We start from the raw sequence: 18,510 nt of genomic DNA, 5'->3' as shown, positions 1-18,510 counted from the left end.
CCCATTTATTTCACTACCACATGAGACATTTGCGTTCTTGCTTGCTCTCAAACTTATCTTTTATTTTTCTCTACGTGTTTCTCCTCCTTGAGGTAGTCCCTTTTATCACATAGTTAGTGATGTGATGCACAGTTAAAGATAGCGCGGTTAAATTACTTTCCTAGCCCATATTATTTGTTTCATAAAAAAGTTTTACCTATTGAAGTATTTGGATATCTGATGCAATTATTCGCTTAAAATTATAGAAAATATAAAACATGTACATTGTCTCTCCAAGAAAGCATAAATCATTTTGGAGTATAATATTATATTATCCAATGATGTTGTTGGATTTTTTGGCCCATGACCTACCCCCCCACTTGGATGGCAGCCCACTTGCTGCTCGGCCCATTACGTGGCCCAACCCTTCTTCTAGTTAACCCTAAATCACTACTTAACCCTATTCTTCCACTATTCAGCCGATGTCTCTTCCTCTCCCTTCTTTCTATCTCTGGTTTTGTTCCTCTCAAGTTTCCAATGCTCTCGAAAATCTCTCATCATCTCACCTCTTTCTATCTTTGTTCAGTGTGTTCTATCTGATACATATATTGGTCTTCTATGGTTTTAAACAGATTGAACAACAAAAAACTAAAACCCCTCTTTGTAAAATACTTTGTGAGAATATTTGCAGAGTGTGAAAGAAACTTCTAAGTGGAATTTTGAGTGATTCTAAATGAAGCCTAAGTGGTCTCTTTGTGGGTCTTTGTATCTTGGTGGCTTCTTAGTGGAATTTTGGGTGATTCTAAAGAAACTTCTTAGTGGAATTTTGCAACCATGTGGGTTGCCGACTAGTGGTGGCGCTTGGCCATTCGGCTGCTGGATCTGGCTCCTGAGCCGGTTACATTACTGGTTTCCGTATTGCTATTTTTCTGTTATTCTTTCTTTATTCATTGATTTGAAATTATTGTATAAGGGTTTTCAAATCCACCATTCTCTCTGTAGTTATTGTTTCATTTGGGTTCATAACTTTGTGAATAAATTCCCAACAGATCTCAAATTATTATCTTCCACGATTCTTTGAAATTCCTCGCTCTTTCTATTTCCCCCTCTCTTGCTCCTTGTTTCTCGTTATCTTAGTGTGATGGCTATGTTTGTTGCTTTATTGCTCTTCAACTTCTCTTTTGTTTTCTCTCTTTGCATTTCTCCTCCTTGAAATGGCCCCTTTTATCACATAGTCGATGTTGTGCCTCATATTGACTATTGTATACGTTATTTGCCTGAACAAATCATAATTAATTACTTTCCTAGCCCGTATTATTTGTTTGACTACAAAAGGTTTTACCTATTGAAAGATTTTGGTATTTTATGCTATTATTTGCTTAAAATTATACAAAATATAAAATTTGTACATTGTCACCTCCGAGAAACAATGAATCATATCAGAGTATAATATTATCGAGTGATCTCATCATATTATCTTCCACGATTCTTTAAAACTTTTGCTCTTTCTCTTGCACCTGTTCTTGATTCCTATTATCTAAGTGTGCATGTGCGTGTGCATACCTAGACACTATTAGTTACTCAATGTACCCCATTTATAACATCTATTTCCTTTCAGTGACCCCAAAATAATGGTTCTAAGTCTAAAAGTATTCTTTTTCCCCGTAACTACCTTCTTGTTAAAGCATTGAAGTGATGCTTCTAACTTTCATCGAATATATCCTGACTTTTTTGGTTTGGTATTCTGCAGGTTATCCACTTTCGCTCGTTGGAAAGGCCTGAAAAGGATGAATTTTGTTTACAACTGTGAGTCCAATAGAAGACAGACTTTTAATTCTAGAGTGTAGCTTCCTTTGTTATGGTTGGTAATATTGATCCACTTAACGCTGCTATTCAAATTTCATTAATTGTGAAGGTCAAAGCTTGATTCATATGATGAGGTTGTTAAGAGAGTAGCAAACCAACTCGGAGTCAATGATCCGTCTAAACTACGGCTTACATCACATAATATCTACTCTCAGCGACCAAAAGCTCATCCTATAAGATACCGAGGAGTAGAAAACTTGTTAGAGATGCTGCTGCATTGCGACCAAGTATGCATTCATACAACTATAAGTCGGGGTTCATTTGATGAGGGTGTGAAACTAACAAAGCATTACTTTCTTGTTCAGCTTTCTGGTATTCTGTACTTTGAAATAGTGGATATACCTCTACCAGAATTGCAAGAGTTGAGAATCCTCGAACTAGCTTTTAGCTATGCGGCAAACTCTGAAGTGAGTATTCATTCATAATCAGACATTATGCTCCTATAGAAGTGCATACATATGCAAGACTTTCAAATTTATTACATATTTAGCAAACATTAAATATCTTATTTGTTTTCCATATATAGCTGGAAACTCACAGTATTAGTCTGCCAAAAGAAAGCATTGTTGGTGATGTGCTTGAGCATCTCAAGGAGAAGGTAATAAAGCTGACAAGTTATTACTAGGAGTGTGCGTGTGTGTGTTCCTAGAATTATAAGATTTGTCGCATAACATAGCGTTAACTGTTGCAATGTTTCGTTAAACAGGTGAAACTTTCTCGTCTAAATGCAGAGCTCAGGTTGCTGGAAGTATTCTCACACAAGATCTACAAGATCCTAAATTATTGCATCTTCTTTTTGTTTCATTCATTAGTTTCATAGTATTAATATCAAAATAATATTCTTCTAAACTTTTACTTAATAATCCAACTTAAATAGTTAAATTCAATTTATTTTATGCTAAAAAATCTTGTATGGGTTGAGTACACACAAATTGCACGTGTCGGAGATATGTACACTGACTTGGAAGTTGAGTCTCAGTACTTGCTAGGTTTTTATATTTTGCCCATGTGGTCTTCACTTAGTAAATTGTATATTGTGTTCCCAAATGGATGTTAGAAATTCCTTATGTCTAGCCTTCTATTCTTATTTTTTTAAGTTGCTGAAACTCCAAGTTGCTACAGATATATGCTAATAGTGATAAGATTGCAGCAATAAATGACAATCGTTGGACTTTACGAGTAGAGGAGGTCTGTTTCTATCTCTATACATATGTGAGTCTATTATATAAATGCTTGTATTTCTCAGGTGATACACATAACAAAAAATATCTTGGTAATTGCTTTCCATGCTAGTACTGTGTCTTTGATAGGCTACGACACTTTTTCCTTTAAAATTGGCTTCCACATATGTTCATCTTTAATATCAACAATTTCTCCACTTTTATAATTTCTCATTGCAAATACCAGAGGAAGAGAAATTTCTTGGCCCAAGTAAATGTTTGATTCATGTGTGTCACTTCATGCATGAGGATACTCAAAACCAGATGGTAGTATTTTTAGTTCGTTACTTCATAGTTTTCCTCAAATATTTGTACTCGTTCTACCTCTCTAATTCAACTGTAAGTGCATCTCTTCTATTTTCTTACTTTTAATTCTTATATATTCATTTTGCTTTTGGCGGCGAATTAAAAATCTTGGCGAGCCATTTTTCTTGATGATCAATGATGGTGAAACTGTGTCTCGTATCAAGTTTCATGTGCAGAACAAGTTGCAAGTACGAGATGAGGAATTTTACAAGGTATTACAACCCGAGCCTAATTGTTACAATCACTTTAAATGAAAATGATGGTATGATGCTTATGTGGTTAGGCATGCTACAACGTCGACTTTCTGCATGAATCTTCTCGATTTTATGCAGTGGAGATTTGCTTTTGTGTCGCATAGTCAAGTAGAAAACTTGGAGGACTCAAATACTTTGTTCGACCATTTCCAGGTCTCACTCATTCTCTCTCACAGAGACACACTCTATGACAATATTTATATGCAGATGCGCTTAAATTTCATAATATGTTTTAACTCTACAGAGAAGCAGTTTGTGCTTCTTGGGAGCAATATCTTGGACTGGAACACGTTAACAATACCGCTAAAAGGCTCCTGCAGCAAATCAAGTAATCTATACCTTGTTTTATTTTCATTTTTTTTAATAAATTTGATTTTGTTGCTCGATGTTGATAATCTTGCCGAAAGTTTTGCAGAAAATCTAACACTATGTTTGGTTTCATTTTTAACTTGTTTTGATGTGTTTTGTGGAGATAGAGAGAGAAAAGCAAAGATAAATAAGTATGTGTTAGAGATAGTGTGTATGTTTGGATTTGCTTTTGGAGATAATATAAAATATGTATGGTATGTTTGGTGTTGTTTAGAAGAAAATAAAAACTATTATTCATTGTCAAATCATGTCTCTTTTATATATATTTATATATATGTATGAGTATGTATATAATTTTTTTAGTTGTAGGGCTATAATTAATGTAGACTTATTTTGACAAAAAATAAATGAGTCTCTATTTCAAAACATCTGAAAACAACACCAAAACTTTCAAAACAAATCAAGGCAAACATTGTCCATTTTTTAGCCCTCTCGGAGATCAAAATTTCATTTCATGCTATATGTCCTTTTAGTTATCTATTGAACAAATAGTTTGATTGCTATATTATGAGCCTTGACCCTTACGTGCAAAACAAAAACTTAATATGGCATGCTATAGAACACAAGACGTACCTTAGTTGCTCTAAAAACAAAAATAAGGCATGTAACGTACTGAGTTTACGAATTCATAACATATATTTGTTTTATATCTGCAGTTGCGATGATATGTTTGTGTTTTCTATAAGAATAGTTCTAACTAAGATCTGCAATGACCTCTTCTTTTCAATATTGCACCTCACATAACAAGCCTTTGAGGATATACAATTAGGAGTGTGGCCGCCAGTGGGGTCCTTACATAGCCAGATCTTGAAAAATCATAAGTAAAACATATGGGAAAAGGCAAGCAACCCTTTGTGATCTCACAAATGAGCAAATTACCTCCTTATGAAAAAATAAATAGAGATTTGACTCGCCATAATTTTCTAGTACACCTATTTGTGTCTTTTATTGTAAAGGAGTAGTACTCCTTGTTAATGCTGCTCTATTTGTAAGGGATAGTACTCCTTGTTTATGGCTTTGTTAGAAATTCTAGGGAGGTAGCTCTCCACACTGTAACTATTTTGTGCATTTTAATATAGAAGGACTGGGGACTTCGAAAAGCTCCCCCCACCTCTAGGTGGTTTTTGTTAAAAATAAAATAGCGATTTACCTCCCTGTAATGTTAAAATACAACAATTCACCTCCATATATTTCCAAAATGAAGCAATTTACCTCCCTATATAAGGAGGTAAATTGCTTCATTTTTTAAAAAGTATAGGAGGGTAAATTGCTATATTTTTTTCATAGAGGATAATGTGCTCATTTTCAATATCACAAGGGATGAATTGCATTCACCCGTAAAACATTTGTCAAAATTGAGAGTGTAATATACATATTTGTACATATATTGGAGATCTTCTCTTGATGTAAGGTTTCACGTCGATTCACATGTAATCTAACAGCTTATTGTGGGTGTTCTAGATTTGTGCCATGGATGACCAGTCAACTATTTTTGAATGGATAGTGAGGATCGTATTCTAGATTCGTTGTATGAGTTGTACATAGTACTTGTAATTGTTAATTATACTTGGCTTCATGTACATTACTGTTGGGAGATTGTTTATTTTTTTAATTGTATATATAGATAGATAGATAGATAGATAGATAAAGAGATAGATTGCAGTGCTACTGAACTTGTTTCTGCTCTTCTGTAGTAATTTTTGTTTATTATATTGTTTTAGTCTTGGCCATTGTGCAGTTCTATCACTATGTTCTGAAGCTTTCAAGAAGGTTAAAAAATTTTGTTGGTTTAATCAATATAACATTACATGAGAATATTTTTATGCTAGGCTATTAGGACATTGTGATGTCATATTTAAAGGTTAGTAGGATTAAAGTTTTCTTATGTATAAGAACATGTGAAAGGACAAAGTAACAAATCAAAGTGGATAATTACCTTATCCCCTGAAATTTAATGTCAATATAAATGTTCATTTAGCTTTTGTGACATATGTGTGTTTTTATAAAATTTTAAGTCTGAGGAATTAGATTTATTGAAAGAGATATATAAAGTAGGGGGTTTTGTGTAAGTTGATTTATTTATTTATTTTTTGGGTGAATGTAAATTTCATTAATAAGGCATGTAAATCGAACATCCTGTCTCACAGCTATGAGGCATCATCTGGCATAAAAATATTGGAGAAATAAGTGTGTATGTGTTTCTATTGCTTTCATCACAAAGAACACAGATGCCAAGATAAGACAACCACGGTTTATTTGCCGTGGATAGTTTCCCTAATATAGCGAGCCACAGTATGAATGTATGTCTACCGATCTTCAAGGAGCCCGAGAGTAGTGAAGTCTAGCCTACCTTGGTCTCGGCGGGTGTAAGATACGATATAGCAATGCAACAGCGAGACATCGATTCGTATCTCGCCAATGAACACGATGATCGTCTCCATGGATTATAGGCAAATTCTGTAGAATCTCCTAACATGTCCGTGATGAGGGCCAGTGCCAATGCCCATCCATAATGACCCTATTAAGTTTCTCCGAGAGTCTAAGACCAGTGAGTCGCGGCCACGTGGGAGCCTTTGAATAAGTGATCTGAAGGGGTGCCACGGGTCCTACCACAAATAAAAGGTAGCTCCATCACCCACTTGGTAATCCACCAACGGTTGAATAACGGTACGTAGGCGAATGAGTTTTCTCCAACCCCACGAACCTCCATGGTACAACCACTCCACCCATATGGATGTTCTATCACAATGAATCACATCGCATAATTTCTTACCCATTAAGGCACGGTTAAGAATAGCGTGTCTCTTAAGCCCTGTCCTCTCTCTGCAGCTGGCTTACACACAACTCTCCATGCTACCTTTGCATAGGCCCCACTAGTAGCACCTTTCGATAAGAAGGAGTGCAATCTCTTCTCGATCTCTCTTTTAACACCTTTAGGTAGAATGACCGCATAAGCCCAATAGATACTCAAAGCCATGAGAACGGATCAAATAATCTGAATCCGTCCTTCAAATGATAATGTCGTACCCTCCCAACCCTGCATGCAACTATCAATTTTTGCCAATAGAGGTTGGCAATCCGCTATTGATATTTCTAGAAGAGATTAGAGGAAGCCCCAGGTATCGCATCAATAAATACCCCTCCTAGAACCCGAGCGCTGCTAATAACTGGTTTATCATCCCGTGTGTCGCTAGTGATAAAATGAGATGGCTCTTTTGCACATTAAGCCGTAGTCCAGATAACTCAGCAAATCGATCCAGACCCCGTTTGGACACTCCAATTGAGTCTATATCAGCTTTACAGAAAAGTAGTAAAGCATCGGCAAATCCAAGCTTAAATAATTTAGATGGTCCACATTTCCAATGAAAGGAGAATAGCATATCCTCATCAATCAATTGAAGTAAGAGTAAATGAAGTAGCTCCATCACTAAGACAAAATAGATACGGTGACAACGGATCTCCCTGTCGTAACCCTAGTGACCCTACAAAGAAACCGTGTGATTTCCCATTAAGACCAACCGAGAACGAGGGTGATGTGATACACTCCTCCACTCATCGAATGAACTGTGCAGAGAACACAAATAGGTGTAGAACTGTTAGGAGGAAATCCCATTCTACCATTTCATAGGCTTTCCGAATGTCCACTTTAAGCGCACATCGTGGGGGAAGCCGTGCTTGATTGTATCCTGTAAATAGTTCCTATCCTAACATAATATTATCGCCTATACTACGACCCGGAACAAAAGCCACCTAATAGGGGGCTTATCAATTTATCCAAAGTCAAACTCAATTCTGAACAAGAATTTTCGCAATGATCTTATAGAGGACATTAAAGCAAGAAATAGAGCGAAAATCTATGACCATCATAGGGGAGTGTACCTTAGGGATTAATGCTAGAAGCGTGGTGTTGATTTACTTCATCCTACCTGATGCAAAGAAGTCTAGAATAGCTGACGTGACTTCTGTTCCCACAATCAGCCAGGTTGCTTTGTAAAACCTAGAAGAATATCCATCAGGTCCCGGTGCCTTGTCGTCTGTGATGTTAAAAATGGCCTGCTTGACTTCATCCAGCGTAACTGGTTTGAGGAGAAGTTCGGTGTCCTCCTCAATCAACACATGTCTCGTCCATGGTCTCACGTACCCAATATTGATTGCCGGTTGTCTTTGTACCCCTCCTAATAGAGCCTGGTAAAAGAAGATAAACTCTTGAATAACCGCTCCTGGCTCTGTATAGGTGTTCCCTTGCTCGTCATTGATCTGCAAGATCCTCCGAGCAGTTCTTCTTTGGGCTATTTTGCGAAAGAAGACTTTTGAGCATTGGTCCCCTCTCTTCATCCACTGCATCTTTGCCCGTTATTGTAGCATGATTTGCTCGAGCTTCACTACCTTGGCGTATACCATCCAACAACAGTGTTCCAGTAAGAGTAATAGTTCGTCTTATCGATCCATACTCAGTAATGCTTGGGCTATCTTAAGAAAACCTTTTGCTAGCTGAACATTGCGCGAAATGCCACCCTTATTTCTCCTTTGCTGCCTGAAGACTGGCTTTAAAGCCTTTAGCTTCCGTGCAACAGCATACATAGGCACGCCTACAATAGCATGTAGCCAGACATTCTGCACACTAGGGATAAAATTCGGTGAGAGAGTAAGGTAGTTATCAAATCTAAACATAACTCCAAGTTGCATCTGTCTATCCCCATTCAATACAAGCGATGAGTGGTCCAAAGTCCGGGACAAGAGACTAGTGTAGCACGATGTGGGGAATCATGTGACTAAAATAAGCATCCGTCTAATTTGATAAGTCTTTTCTCTAGGCTTTTCTGCTCTACTTCCTTCGAAGTATTCATCTCCGATGACGTGTATTTTGATAAGTCTTCCTAGTCGGTTTGCAATCACACCTTTTGGATCTCTGGCAAGGATGCTGGCTTTGGTATCTTCTGGAGTATTATACCATCCGATCTTTACGGATCCCTCCAAGCTCAATTCTACAAGCTTTATGAAGTTTTCCTTATCAAGCTTTAGGGTCGTTGCTGCTATCTTGATGGTTGCAACCCATTCGTCTATTAATTTCTCAGTTTTTCGGAAATCGATAATATCCAAGTTCAGTATAGCCCCATATGGATGTAAGGGCTGGAGTATGGTTCTTGCCCAAGGTGTATTCTTCGGCACTCTCTTTGAATTTCTTCCTGAATTTTTCTTTAGCCTGGTTCCCACAAACATTGGAGTGGCATTAGTGTGGAAATCCGCACTCTCTCTCATCGTTTGATCCTGTGGAGGATCATTAGAATATATACTTCCCTCCAGTGGTGGTAACGCTGGAGTGATCTCATTTATTTGGATATTGACTAAATCTACAATCGCAAGTTGGGAAAAGGATTCCGTCAATTCAAGTAGATCCAATATATCTGCTCTCGTTACCTCCATTATTTTATAGTTCTGATTGATGCGATAATCAGATCTTTTTTGGACTTCGGCTTTGGAATCTCCGTGGCATTCCCCTTCTGATGTAGAAGAGGTATTGTTCCAAGGACATCCCTAATACGCTCTTGTTTGAATTTTAATGTCTCAGGGCTCTCCTTTTGGTTTCGTTTCATATCTGTAATTTCTGCCCTCAGATCTGTAAGGCCCTTGTGTAGATTGGGAAGGATCTTAAGGACCTCGTCCACCTTTAGGTTCAAAGATTCTATTTTTATAGGTATGTGTATTAGCCTATGTCCATAGTCTTGAACTATTTTTTATATCTCCCCCGTATCTTGAGATATCTTCGATGTATCCGGCTCGAGTTCTTCCAATCAGTCATAATTTTTAGAACTGAAATTATATAGGAATTTACCCGTTTCGTTTCTCCTGGTTGGGATTCTACCATGGACTTCAGTGGAGTGTAGACGCCTTACTGCATTTCCTGGTAGTACTTGTCGAACCTCAAAATTTCTCAGCCACTCCTGTTCTTCTTCTGACGTGAGAAGTTTTGGATCAATCCTTTTGGGACCGTTGTAACACTTGTTAAGAATTTCCATTCCAGAATTCAGAAATATTCCCTATTTTAAGAGTAAATCAAACTTTCATTCGGTTTCATTTTCTCTCGAAAAGTCTCCTCCATTATTAGATAAATCATATCAAATCTAATATACCATTCTAGGCGAGCATGGATGAAAATATGCAAAAAAAAATGCAAGAGTAGTGAAAATGGACTAAAATTCGCTCATGAAAGTATTAGAGGGGTAAAATAGTCCAAAATTTAGCCCAAATCCGTTCAGATTCTGTCAAAGGAGCAAAATTGAGTGGTTTAGAAAGTTATGGGACTAAAATAGGATGGCTTAAAATTGAGGGATTAAAACGAGAAATGGCCAAAGTTAGGGGACTAATACTGACTTTAATTTTTTTCTAAAATTTTCATTTAATGTTCAGTTTTCATGTTTGATTCTTCATTCCCTAATTTTTTAATATTGTTATATATATTGTGGCCGAATGACTTATTTAAATGTAGGCCCACTGAAAACTACCAAGGCCGACCTATCTAGAAGACCCATCTCCAAACCCGACCCACGAACCTATCTACTTATATACCTAACCCTAATCTTCTACCCTTATTTCTTCCCTCTCATTTTCTCCTTGCGTCGCCTGCTGCTCTTTCTTCCTCTACCTTACCTTATACCACCACCGTCCACAATGGTGGCTTTCCAAAGCCAAACCCATGGCTTTTGGAAAGCCACCCTACTCTTATCATATTCAATCGATCACCCCAGCTTTAAAAGGGGGGGTCTGATCCGCGGCCATAATATAACGAGTTCTTCTCTCTTTGTGTATTATCCTCTTCTCTCATAAAGTTCTTAGTGAACCCATTTGGGTCTCAGTGGCTAAACCTGTGGATCTTTGTGATCTGAAATTAAGAGGTGCTTTTCGTTGAGGTTTGAGGTGGTGTAACCATGGATCGGTTGGCTTATGGGAACGGTGCCTTCTGACCGTGTTTTCATATACTGGTTTTGGATTTGGTTGTTCTAAGCCTGTTCATAACTATACTATTATTATGATTATTTCTTATTTTTTGTTCATATTTTTTATTATTCAAAGTCTGTAATATTGGCCTGTAATATCTTAAGGAGTTTCATACTCCATTCTCTATAATAGTTGATAGGTCATTTTTTAAAGGAAATACCACGAGAGGCTTTAACTCTCTAGAGTGGTGTGACGCCCCAAAAATTATAATACATAATTGGGGGATTAATTGGTAACTTTTTATAAAATTTAGTTGATTGGTAAATAAATTATGTTCCATAATTGGAATATAATAACACTTGAATGGGTTAAATTGAAGCTCGTTATAATATTTAAGAATAAATTAAATTAATTAAGAGATTTAGAAGGGATGTGATGGGTATTTTAAGAAAACTCTTATTAAATTAATAAAATAATAATATGATATATATATATGTAAATGATATGTATATATATATATTAGTAAATAATATATATATATATATATATATAAAAGAAAGATAAAAGAAAAGAAAAAAAAAAAAGGAGGAAGGAAAAGGTTTGGGGGTGGGCCCTCACCCACCGCCCCACCCCCTATATATATATATATATATATATATATTTTAGCTAATTATCATAATATCACATTTATAAATTCGCAATTTCCTTCTCTGTTCGGCAATTCGCAGCGAGAGGTAAGTTTTATTTTGATTTCTATTAATTTATATAAATATATTATTTATTTAGTTCATTTATTAAATGTTGTTTATATTGAGTGATGTACTATTTAATTGGAGTATTTTATAATTTTGGTTATTTAAATTAGTGTCGAGTTAAATATCACAATTGCTATAAAAATGATATAGTTGGGTAATTAAAATATTAGATTTGTTAGATTTAATTATCGTTATAGCTAATTTACACAATTCCATCGAAATGATTAACGAAATATGTAATTCTATGTAGTGTTGCTTAATTCAATTATATAACAAAGATAAATTGGTAGAAAATTCATAGAAATGATTTGAAAATTATATTTATGAAATATTATGTTATTAAAGAGGAAAAACGAAGATTTGTACTTCGATAGAAGTGGAATATTAAAGAATTATGGGAAATCGTACGAATAAGATTTAGTATTATATTTAAAAGAAATTACAATATTCTCGATATATTAATTGTGTGTGGTATAACTCATTATAGGATATGGGGGTAAAGTGAAAAGGCCGAACCACCACCTATTGAATAGATAAAGGAATTGTAAGGTCGACGTATGTAAATAATTAGTATTATCTATATATATATCTTTATTTGTGATTTTATTATTATCTAAATTTGTGGTTCATGCTGACATGGATTTATCTGGAAGTATATAAGTGATGGATGATTTGATTTGACTGATGGTATTGTGTACGTGGAATGAGAAAATACGTTGAAATATCATGTTTGTTGTATGTTATGTTGTGGGTGTCTGAAAATGAGAATGTAATGATATATGGTTTTACGTTAGTTGCTTACAAGAATGGTGATATGTGAAAATGAGGGAGTGGTGGAAATTGAATATAATTGTGGTGTGAATACCCCTTGATGTGTTGAAAAGCCTATCAGGCGATATGAAAGTGCTATGTGCAAAAAGAAAGTGCTATGTGCGAAATGAAACAGCTATGTGTGAAATGAGATTGATGAGTCGGCTTTCAAGGGGTTCACTTGAATTTATGTAACGGTGAGATTGAGTTGGCGGGAAAAACACAATATCACCTTCTGGTAAGCAAACTAGGAAAAATGGAGTTTGGTTGGTTGTCTTATTATGAGATAGTCATGTGGTGTAATAATGTTGATTATGTCGGAATTGAATTAATTGTATTCTATTCGTGTTGCTTGTTTATCTTGTTTAGGCTGTGTTTGACATGCATACATAGATAAGGCTGGTTATTTGCTTACTAAGTGGCAGGCTTATCCCTCTGCTGACATTTTCTTTCAGGAGTAGACTTTGCGGTGTTTGACTGCTGAATACTAGGTCTACGGGTTATACTTAGGCAGGTCGGTCCAGTATGCTATTTTCTCCTCGTTATCAGTTAGAGTACAAATCATATTTTGTTGTATACAGGGAACGTAAGCATGAAAATTACTTGTGGTGTTTGATATGTATATATATGATGTTGTGGGTTGATAATACCTATTATGACGTTGGGATTACATATGCAAATTAATTAGATGGTTAGGTGCAAACGTATATAGATGAACACAGGGATTACTATAACTATGGTGTTTAGCATAGATATAGCTCTTGTAGCAAAGGGGGTGCCACATTAGGTGGTATCAGAGCAGAGATTAGATTTCCTTGGGATAGTAGACGAAATGTAATATTATATGTAAGGTGTATATGTTAGGAATCTACTCACATGTGTGTATTTCATATAAGATGGAAGCGTCAAGAGAAAACGCTGCTGGCCCAACTGAGTCATTAGAGTCTGTGCAGGGTCATGATTCTGGATCAGAACATCAGAGGTTAGAATCCCAAAATAGAAATGCCCCACAACCAGAAATGAACCCCTTTATGCAACAATTTGTTGGAATGATGCAGAGGACATGAGAGAAAAATACCAATATTTATTTCATGAGCCGGTAAGTTAGTTAAATTTCGAGAACGAAATTTTTATTAGGAGGGGAGAATTGTGACACCCCAAAAATTATAATACATAATTGGGGGATTAATTGGTAAATCTTTATGAAATTTAGTTAATTGATAAATAAATTATGCTCCATAATTGGAATATAATAAAATTTGAACGGGTTAAATTGGAGCTCGTTATAATATTTGAGAACAAATTATATTAATTAAGAAATTTAGGAGGGACATGATGGGTATTTTAAGAAAACTCTTATTAAATTAATAAAATAATAATATGATATATATATATATATATGTAAATGATATGTATATATATATTAGTAAATAATATATATATATATAAAAGAAAGATCAAAGAAAAGAAAAAAAAAAGAGGAAGGAAAAGGTTTGGGGGTGGGCTCTCACCCACCGCCCCACCCCCTACATATATATATATATATATGTGAGCCAATTATCATAATATCACATTTATAAATTCGCAATTTCCTTCTCTGTTCGGCAATTCGCAGCGAGAGGTAAGTTTTATTTTAATTTCTATTAATTTATATAAATATATTATTTATTTAGTTTATTTATTAAATATTGATTATATTGAGCGATGTACTATTTAATTGGAGTATTTTATAATTTTGGCTATTTAAATTAGTGTCGAGTTAAATATCACAATCGCTATAAAAATGATATAGTTGGGTAATTAAAATATTAGATTTGTTAGATTTAATTATCGTTATAGCTAATTTACACAATTCCATCGGAATGGTTAACGAATTATGTAATTCTATATATTGTTGCTTAATTAAATTATATAGCAACGATAAATTGGTAGAAAATTCATAGAAATGATTTGAAAATTATATTTAAGAAATATTATGTTATTAAAGAGGAAAAACGAACATTTGTACTTCGATAGAAGGGGAATATTAAAGAATTATTGAAAATCGTACGAATAAGATTTAGTATTATATTTAAAAGAAATTACGATATTCTCGATATATTAATTGTGTGTGGTATAACTCATTATAGGATTTGGGGGTAAAGTGAAAAGGCCGAACCACCACCTATTGAATAGATAAAGGCGTTGTAAGGTCGAGGTAAGTAAATAATTAGTATTATTTATATATGTATCTTTATTTGTGATTTCACTATTATCTGAATTTGTGGTTCATGCTGACATGGATTTATCTGAAAGTATATAAGTGATAGATGATTTGATTTGACTGATGGTATTGTATACGTGGAATAAGAAAATATGTTGAAATATCATGTTTGTTGTATGTAATGTTGTGGGCGTCTGAAAATGAGAATGTATTGATACATGGTTTTATGTTACTAGTTGCATACAAGAATGGTGATATGTGAAAATGAGGGAGTCGTGGAAATTGAATATAATTGTGGTGTGAATACCCCTTGATGTGTTGAAAAGCCTATAAGGCGATATGAAAGTGCTATGTGCGAAAAGAAAGTGCTATGTGCGAAAACAAAATGCTATGTGCAGAATAAAACAGCTATGTGCGAAATGAGATTGATGAGCCGACTGTCAAGGGTGTTCACTTGAATTTATGTAACGGTGAGATTGAGTTGGCGGGAAAAACACAATATCACCTTCTGGTAAGCAAACTAGGAAAAATGGATTCTGGTTGGTTGTCTTATTATGAGATAGTCATGTGGTGTAATAAAGTTGATTATGTTGGAATTAAATTGATTGTATTATATTCGTGTTGTTTGTTTATTTTGTTTGGGCTGTGTTTGACATGCATATATAGATAAGGCTGATTATTTGCTTACTGAGTGGCAGGCTTATCCCTCTGCTGACATTTTCTTTCAGGAGTAGACTTTGAGCTGTTTGACTGTTGAAGACTAGGTCTACGCGTTTTAGTCAGGCAGGTCGGGGCAGTATGCTATTTTCTCCTTGTTGTCAGTTAGAGTACAAATCATATTTTGTTGTATAGAGGGAACGTAAGCATGAAAATTGCTTGTGGTGTTTGATATGTATATATATGATGTTGTGGGTTGATAATACCTATTATGACGTTGGGATTACGTATGCAAATTAATTAGATGGTTATGCGCAAATGTATATATATGAACACAGGGATTGCTATAAGTATGATGTTTAGCGTAGATATAGCTCTTGTAGCGAAGGAGTGCTACATTAGGTGGTATCAGAGCAGGGATGAGATTTTCTTGGGATAGTAAACGAAATGTAATATTATATGTAAGGTGTATATGTTAGGAATCTACTCACATGTGTGTATTTCATATAGGATAGAAGCGTCAAGAGAAAACGCTGCTGGCCCAACTGAGTCATTGGAGTCTGTGCAACGTCATGATTCTGGATCAGAACATCAGGGGTTAGAATCCAAAAATAGAAATGCCCCACAACCAGAAATGAATCCCTTTATGCAACAGTTTGTTGGAATGATGCAGAGGACATGAGAGAAAAATACCTATATTTATTTCATGAGCCGGTAAGTTAGTTAAATTTCGAGGACGAAATTTTTATTAAGAGGGGAGAATTGTGACGCCCCAAAAATTGTAATACATAATTGGGGTATTAATTGGTAAATCTTTATGAAATTTAGTTAATTGGTAAATAAATTATGTTCCATAATTGGAATATAATAAAACTTGAACGGATTAAATTGGAGCTCGTTATAATATTTGAGAACAAATTAAATTAATTAAGAAATTTAGGGGGGACGTGATGGGTATTTTAACAAAACTCTTATTAAATTAATAAAATAATAATATGATATATATGTAAATGATATGTATATATATATATATTAGTAAATAATATATATATATATATATAAAAGAAAGATAAAAGAAAAGAAAAAAAAACAGGAAGGAAAAGGTTTCGGGGTGGGCCCTCACCCACCGGCCCACCCCCGACATATATATATATATGTGAGCCAATTATCATAATATCACATTTATAAATTCGCAATTTCCTTCTCTGTTCGGCAATTCGCAGCGTGAGGTAAGTTTTATTTTAATTTATATTAATTGATATAAATATATTATTTATTTAGTTCATTTATTAAATGTTGATTATATTGAGAGATGTACTATTTAATCGAAGTATTTTATAATTTGGGCTATTTAAATTAGTGTCGAGTTAAATATCACAATTGCTATAAAAATGATATTGTTGGGTAATTAAACTATTAGATTTGTAGTATTTAATTATCGTTATAGCTAATTTACACAATTGCATCGGAATGATTAACGAAATATGTAATTCTATGTATTGTTGCTTAATTAAATTATATAGCAACGATAAATTGGTAGAGAATTCATAGAAATGATTTGAAAATTACATTTAAGAAATATTATGTTATTAAAGAGGAAAAACGAAGATTTGTACTTCGATAGAAATGGAATATTAAAGAATTATTGAAAATCGTACGAATAAGATTTAGTATTATATTTAAAGAAAATTACGATTTCTCGATATATTAATTGTGTGTGGTATAACTCATTATAGGATACGAGGGTAAAGTGAAAATGCCGAACCACCACCTATTGAATAGATAAAGGCGTTGTAAAGTCGAGGTAAGTAACTAATTAGTATTATCTATATATGTATCTTTATTTGTGATTTTATTGTTATCTGAATTTGTGGTTCATGCTGACATGCATTTATCTGAAAATATATAAGTGATGGATGATTTGATTTGACTGATAGTATTGTGTACGTGGAATGAGAAAATACGTTGAAATATCATATTTGTTGTATGTTATGTTGTGGGTGTCTGAAAATGAGAATGTATTGATATATGGTTTTACGTTACTAGTTGCTTACAAGAATGGTGATATGTGGAAATCAGGGAGTGGTGAAAATTGAATATAATTGTGGTGTGAATACCCCTTGATGTGTTGAAAAGCCTATAAGGCGATATGAAAGTGCTATGTGCGAAATGAAACAGCTACGTGTGAAAAAAAAATGCTATGTGAAAAAAAAATGCTATGTGCCAAAAGAGATTGATAAGCCGGCTGTCAAGGGGGTTCACTTGAATTTATGTAACGGTGAGATTGAGTTGGCGGGAAAAACACAATATCACCTTCTGGTAAGCAAACTAGGAAAAATGGATTCTGGTTGGTTGTCTTATTATGAGATAGTCATGTGGTGTAATAAAGTTGATTATGTTGGAATTAAATTGATTGTATTATATTCGTGTTGTTTGTTTATTTTGTTTGGGCTGTGTTTGACATGCATATATAGATAAGGCTGATTATTTGCTTACTGAGTGGCAGGCTTATCCCTCTGCTGACATTTTCTTTCAGGAGTAGACTTTGAGCTGTTTGACTGTTGAAGACTAGGTCTACGCGTTTTAGTCAGGCAGGTCGGGGCAGTATGCTATTTTCTCCTTGTTGTCAGTTAGAGTACAAATCATATTTTGTTGTATCGAGGGAACGTAAGCATGAAAATTTCTTTTGGTGTTTGATATTTATATATATGATGTTGTGGGTTGATAATACTTATTTTGACGTTGGATTACGTATGCAAATTAATTACATAGTTATGTGCAAATGTATATATATGAATATAGGGATTACTATAAGTATGATGTTTAGCGTAGATATAGCTCTTGTAGCGAAGGGGGTGCTACAAGTGGTATCAGAGCCTCGTCGTTGATCGCCAATCTCGCCTTGGTGGTGGTAACCTCTGAAACCCCTCCTTTTATAATTTCTACATTTTTTTTATTATTTATTTGTTTTGTCAATTGATTTGTTGATTATTACTGTTATTGTTATACTGCGGTTAAATCCCCCTAATATCCCACCTGGCCGGACCCTTGAGGTAGTCGGGTATCTAGCCAGGACATAGGTTGGAAAACCCCAGTTTATTATCTGTTGTGATTATTAATTACCTGTTGTGATTATTTACTATCCGTTGTGATTG

General features: G+C 34.7%; 1 protein-coding gene across 4 annotated transcripts; it reads left to right on the top strand.

Moving 5' to 3' along the window:
* The first annotated feature begins 470 nt into the window (after nucleotides 1–470).
* On the top strand, nucleotides 471–18,102 carry LOC148784405 (ubiquitin C-terminal hydrolase 12-like). 4 transcript variants are annotated; one of them, XM_088876989.1, is made up of 14 exons: nucleotides 471–888; nucleotides 1,730–1,785; nucleotides 1,895–2,072; nucleotides 2,151–2,252; nucleotides 2,372–2,443; nucleotides 2,552–3,583; nucleotides 3,704–3,778; nucleotides 3,870–3,953; nucleotides 12,951–13,009; nucleotides 14,625–14,692; nucleotides 15,427–15,485; nucleotides 15,866–16,069; nucleotides 17,092–17,159; nucleotides 17,892–18,102. In XM_088876989.1, the coding sequence occupies exons 3-6, from the start codon at nucleotides 2,052–2,054 to the stop codon at nucleotides 2,663–2,665; spliced, it is 309 nt and encodes a 102-aa protein (XP_088733115.1). In that variant the 5' UTR covers nucleotides 471–888; nucleotides 1,730–1,785; nucleotides 1,895–2,051; the 3' UTR covers nucleotides 2,666–3,583; nucleotides 3,704–3,778; nucleotides 3,870–3,953; nucleotides 12,951–13,009; nucleotides 14,625–14,692; nucleotides 15,427–15,485; nucleotides 15,866–16,069; nucleotides 17,092–17,159; nucleotides 17,892–18,102. The 4 variants fall into 4 exon arrangements, with proteins under 4 accessions (XP_088733115.1, XP_088733114.1, XP_088733116.1 ...); XM_088876988.1 differs by having other exon boundaries at nucleotides 3,655–3,778; XM_088876990.1 differs by lacking the exon at nucleotides 15,866–16,069 and having other exon boundaries at nucleotides 3,655–3,778.
* Nucleotides 18,103–18,510: the final 408 nt, after the last annotated feature.

Source organism: Sesamum indicum, linkage group LG13 (assembly GCF_026168435.1).
Source record: "Sesamum indicum cultivar Baizhima isolate 11 linkage group LG13, ASM2616843v1, whole genome shotgun sequence".
Classification (NCBI taxonomy): Eukaryota; Viridiplantae; Streptophyta; class Magnoliopsida; order Lamiales; family Pedaliaceae; genus Sesamum; species Sesamum indicum.
The sequence above is the reverse complement of the archived record's forward strand: the minus strand, read 5'-3'. Positions and strand labels throughout refer to the sequence as shown.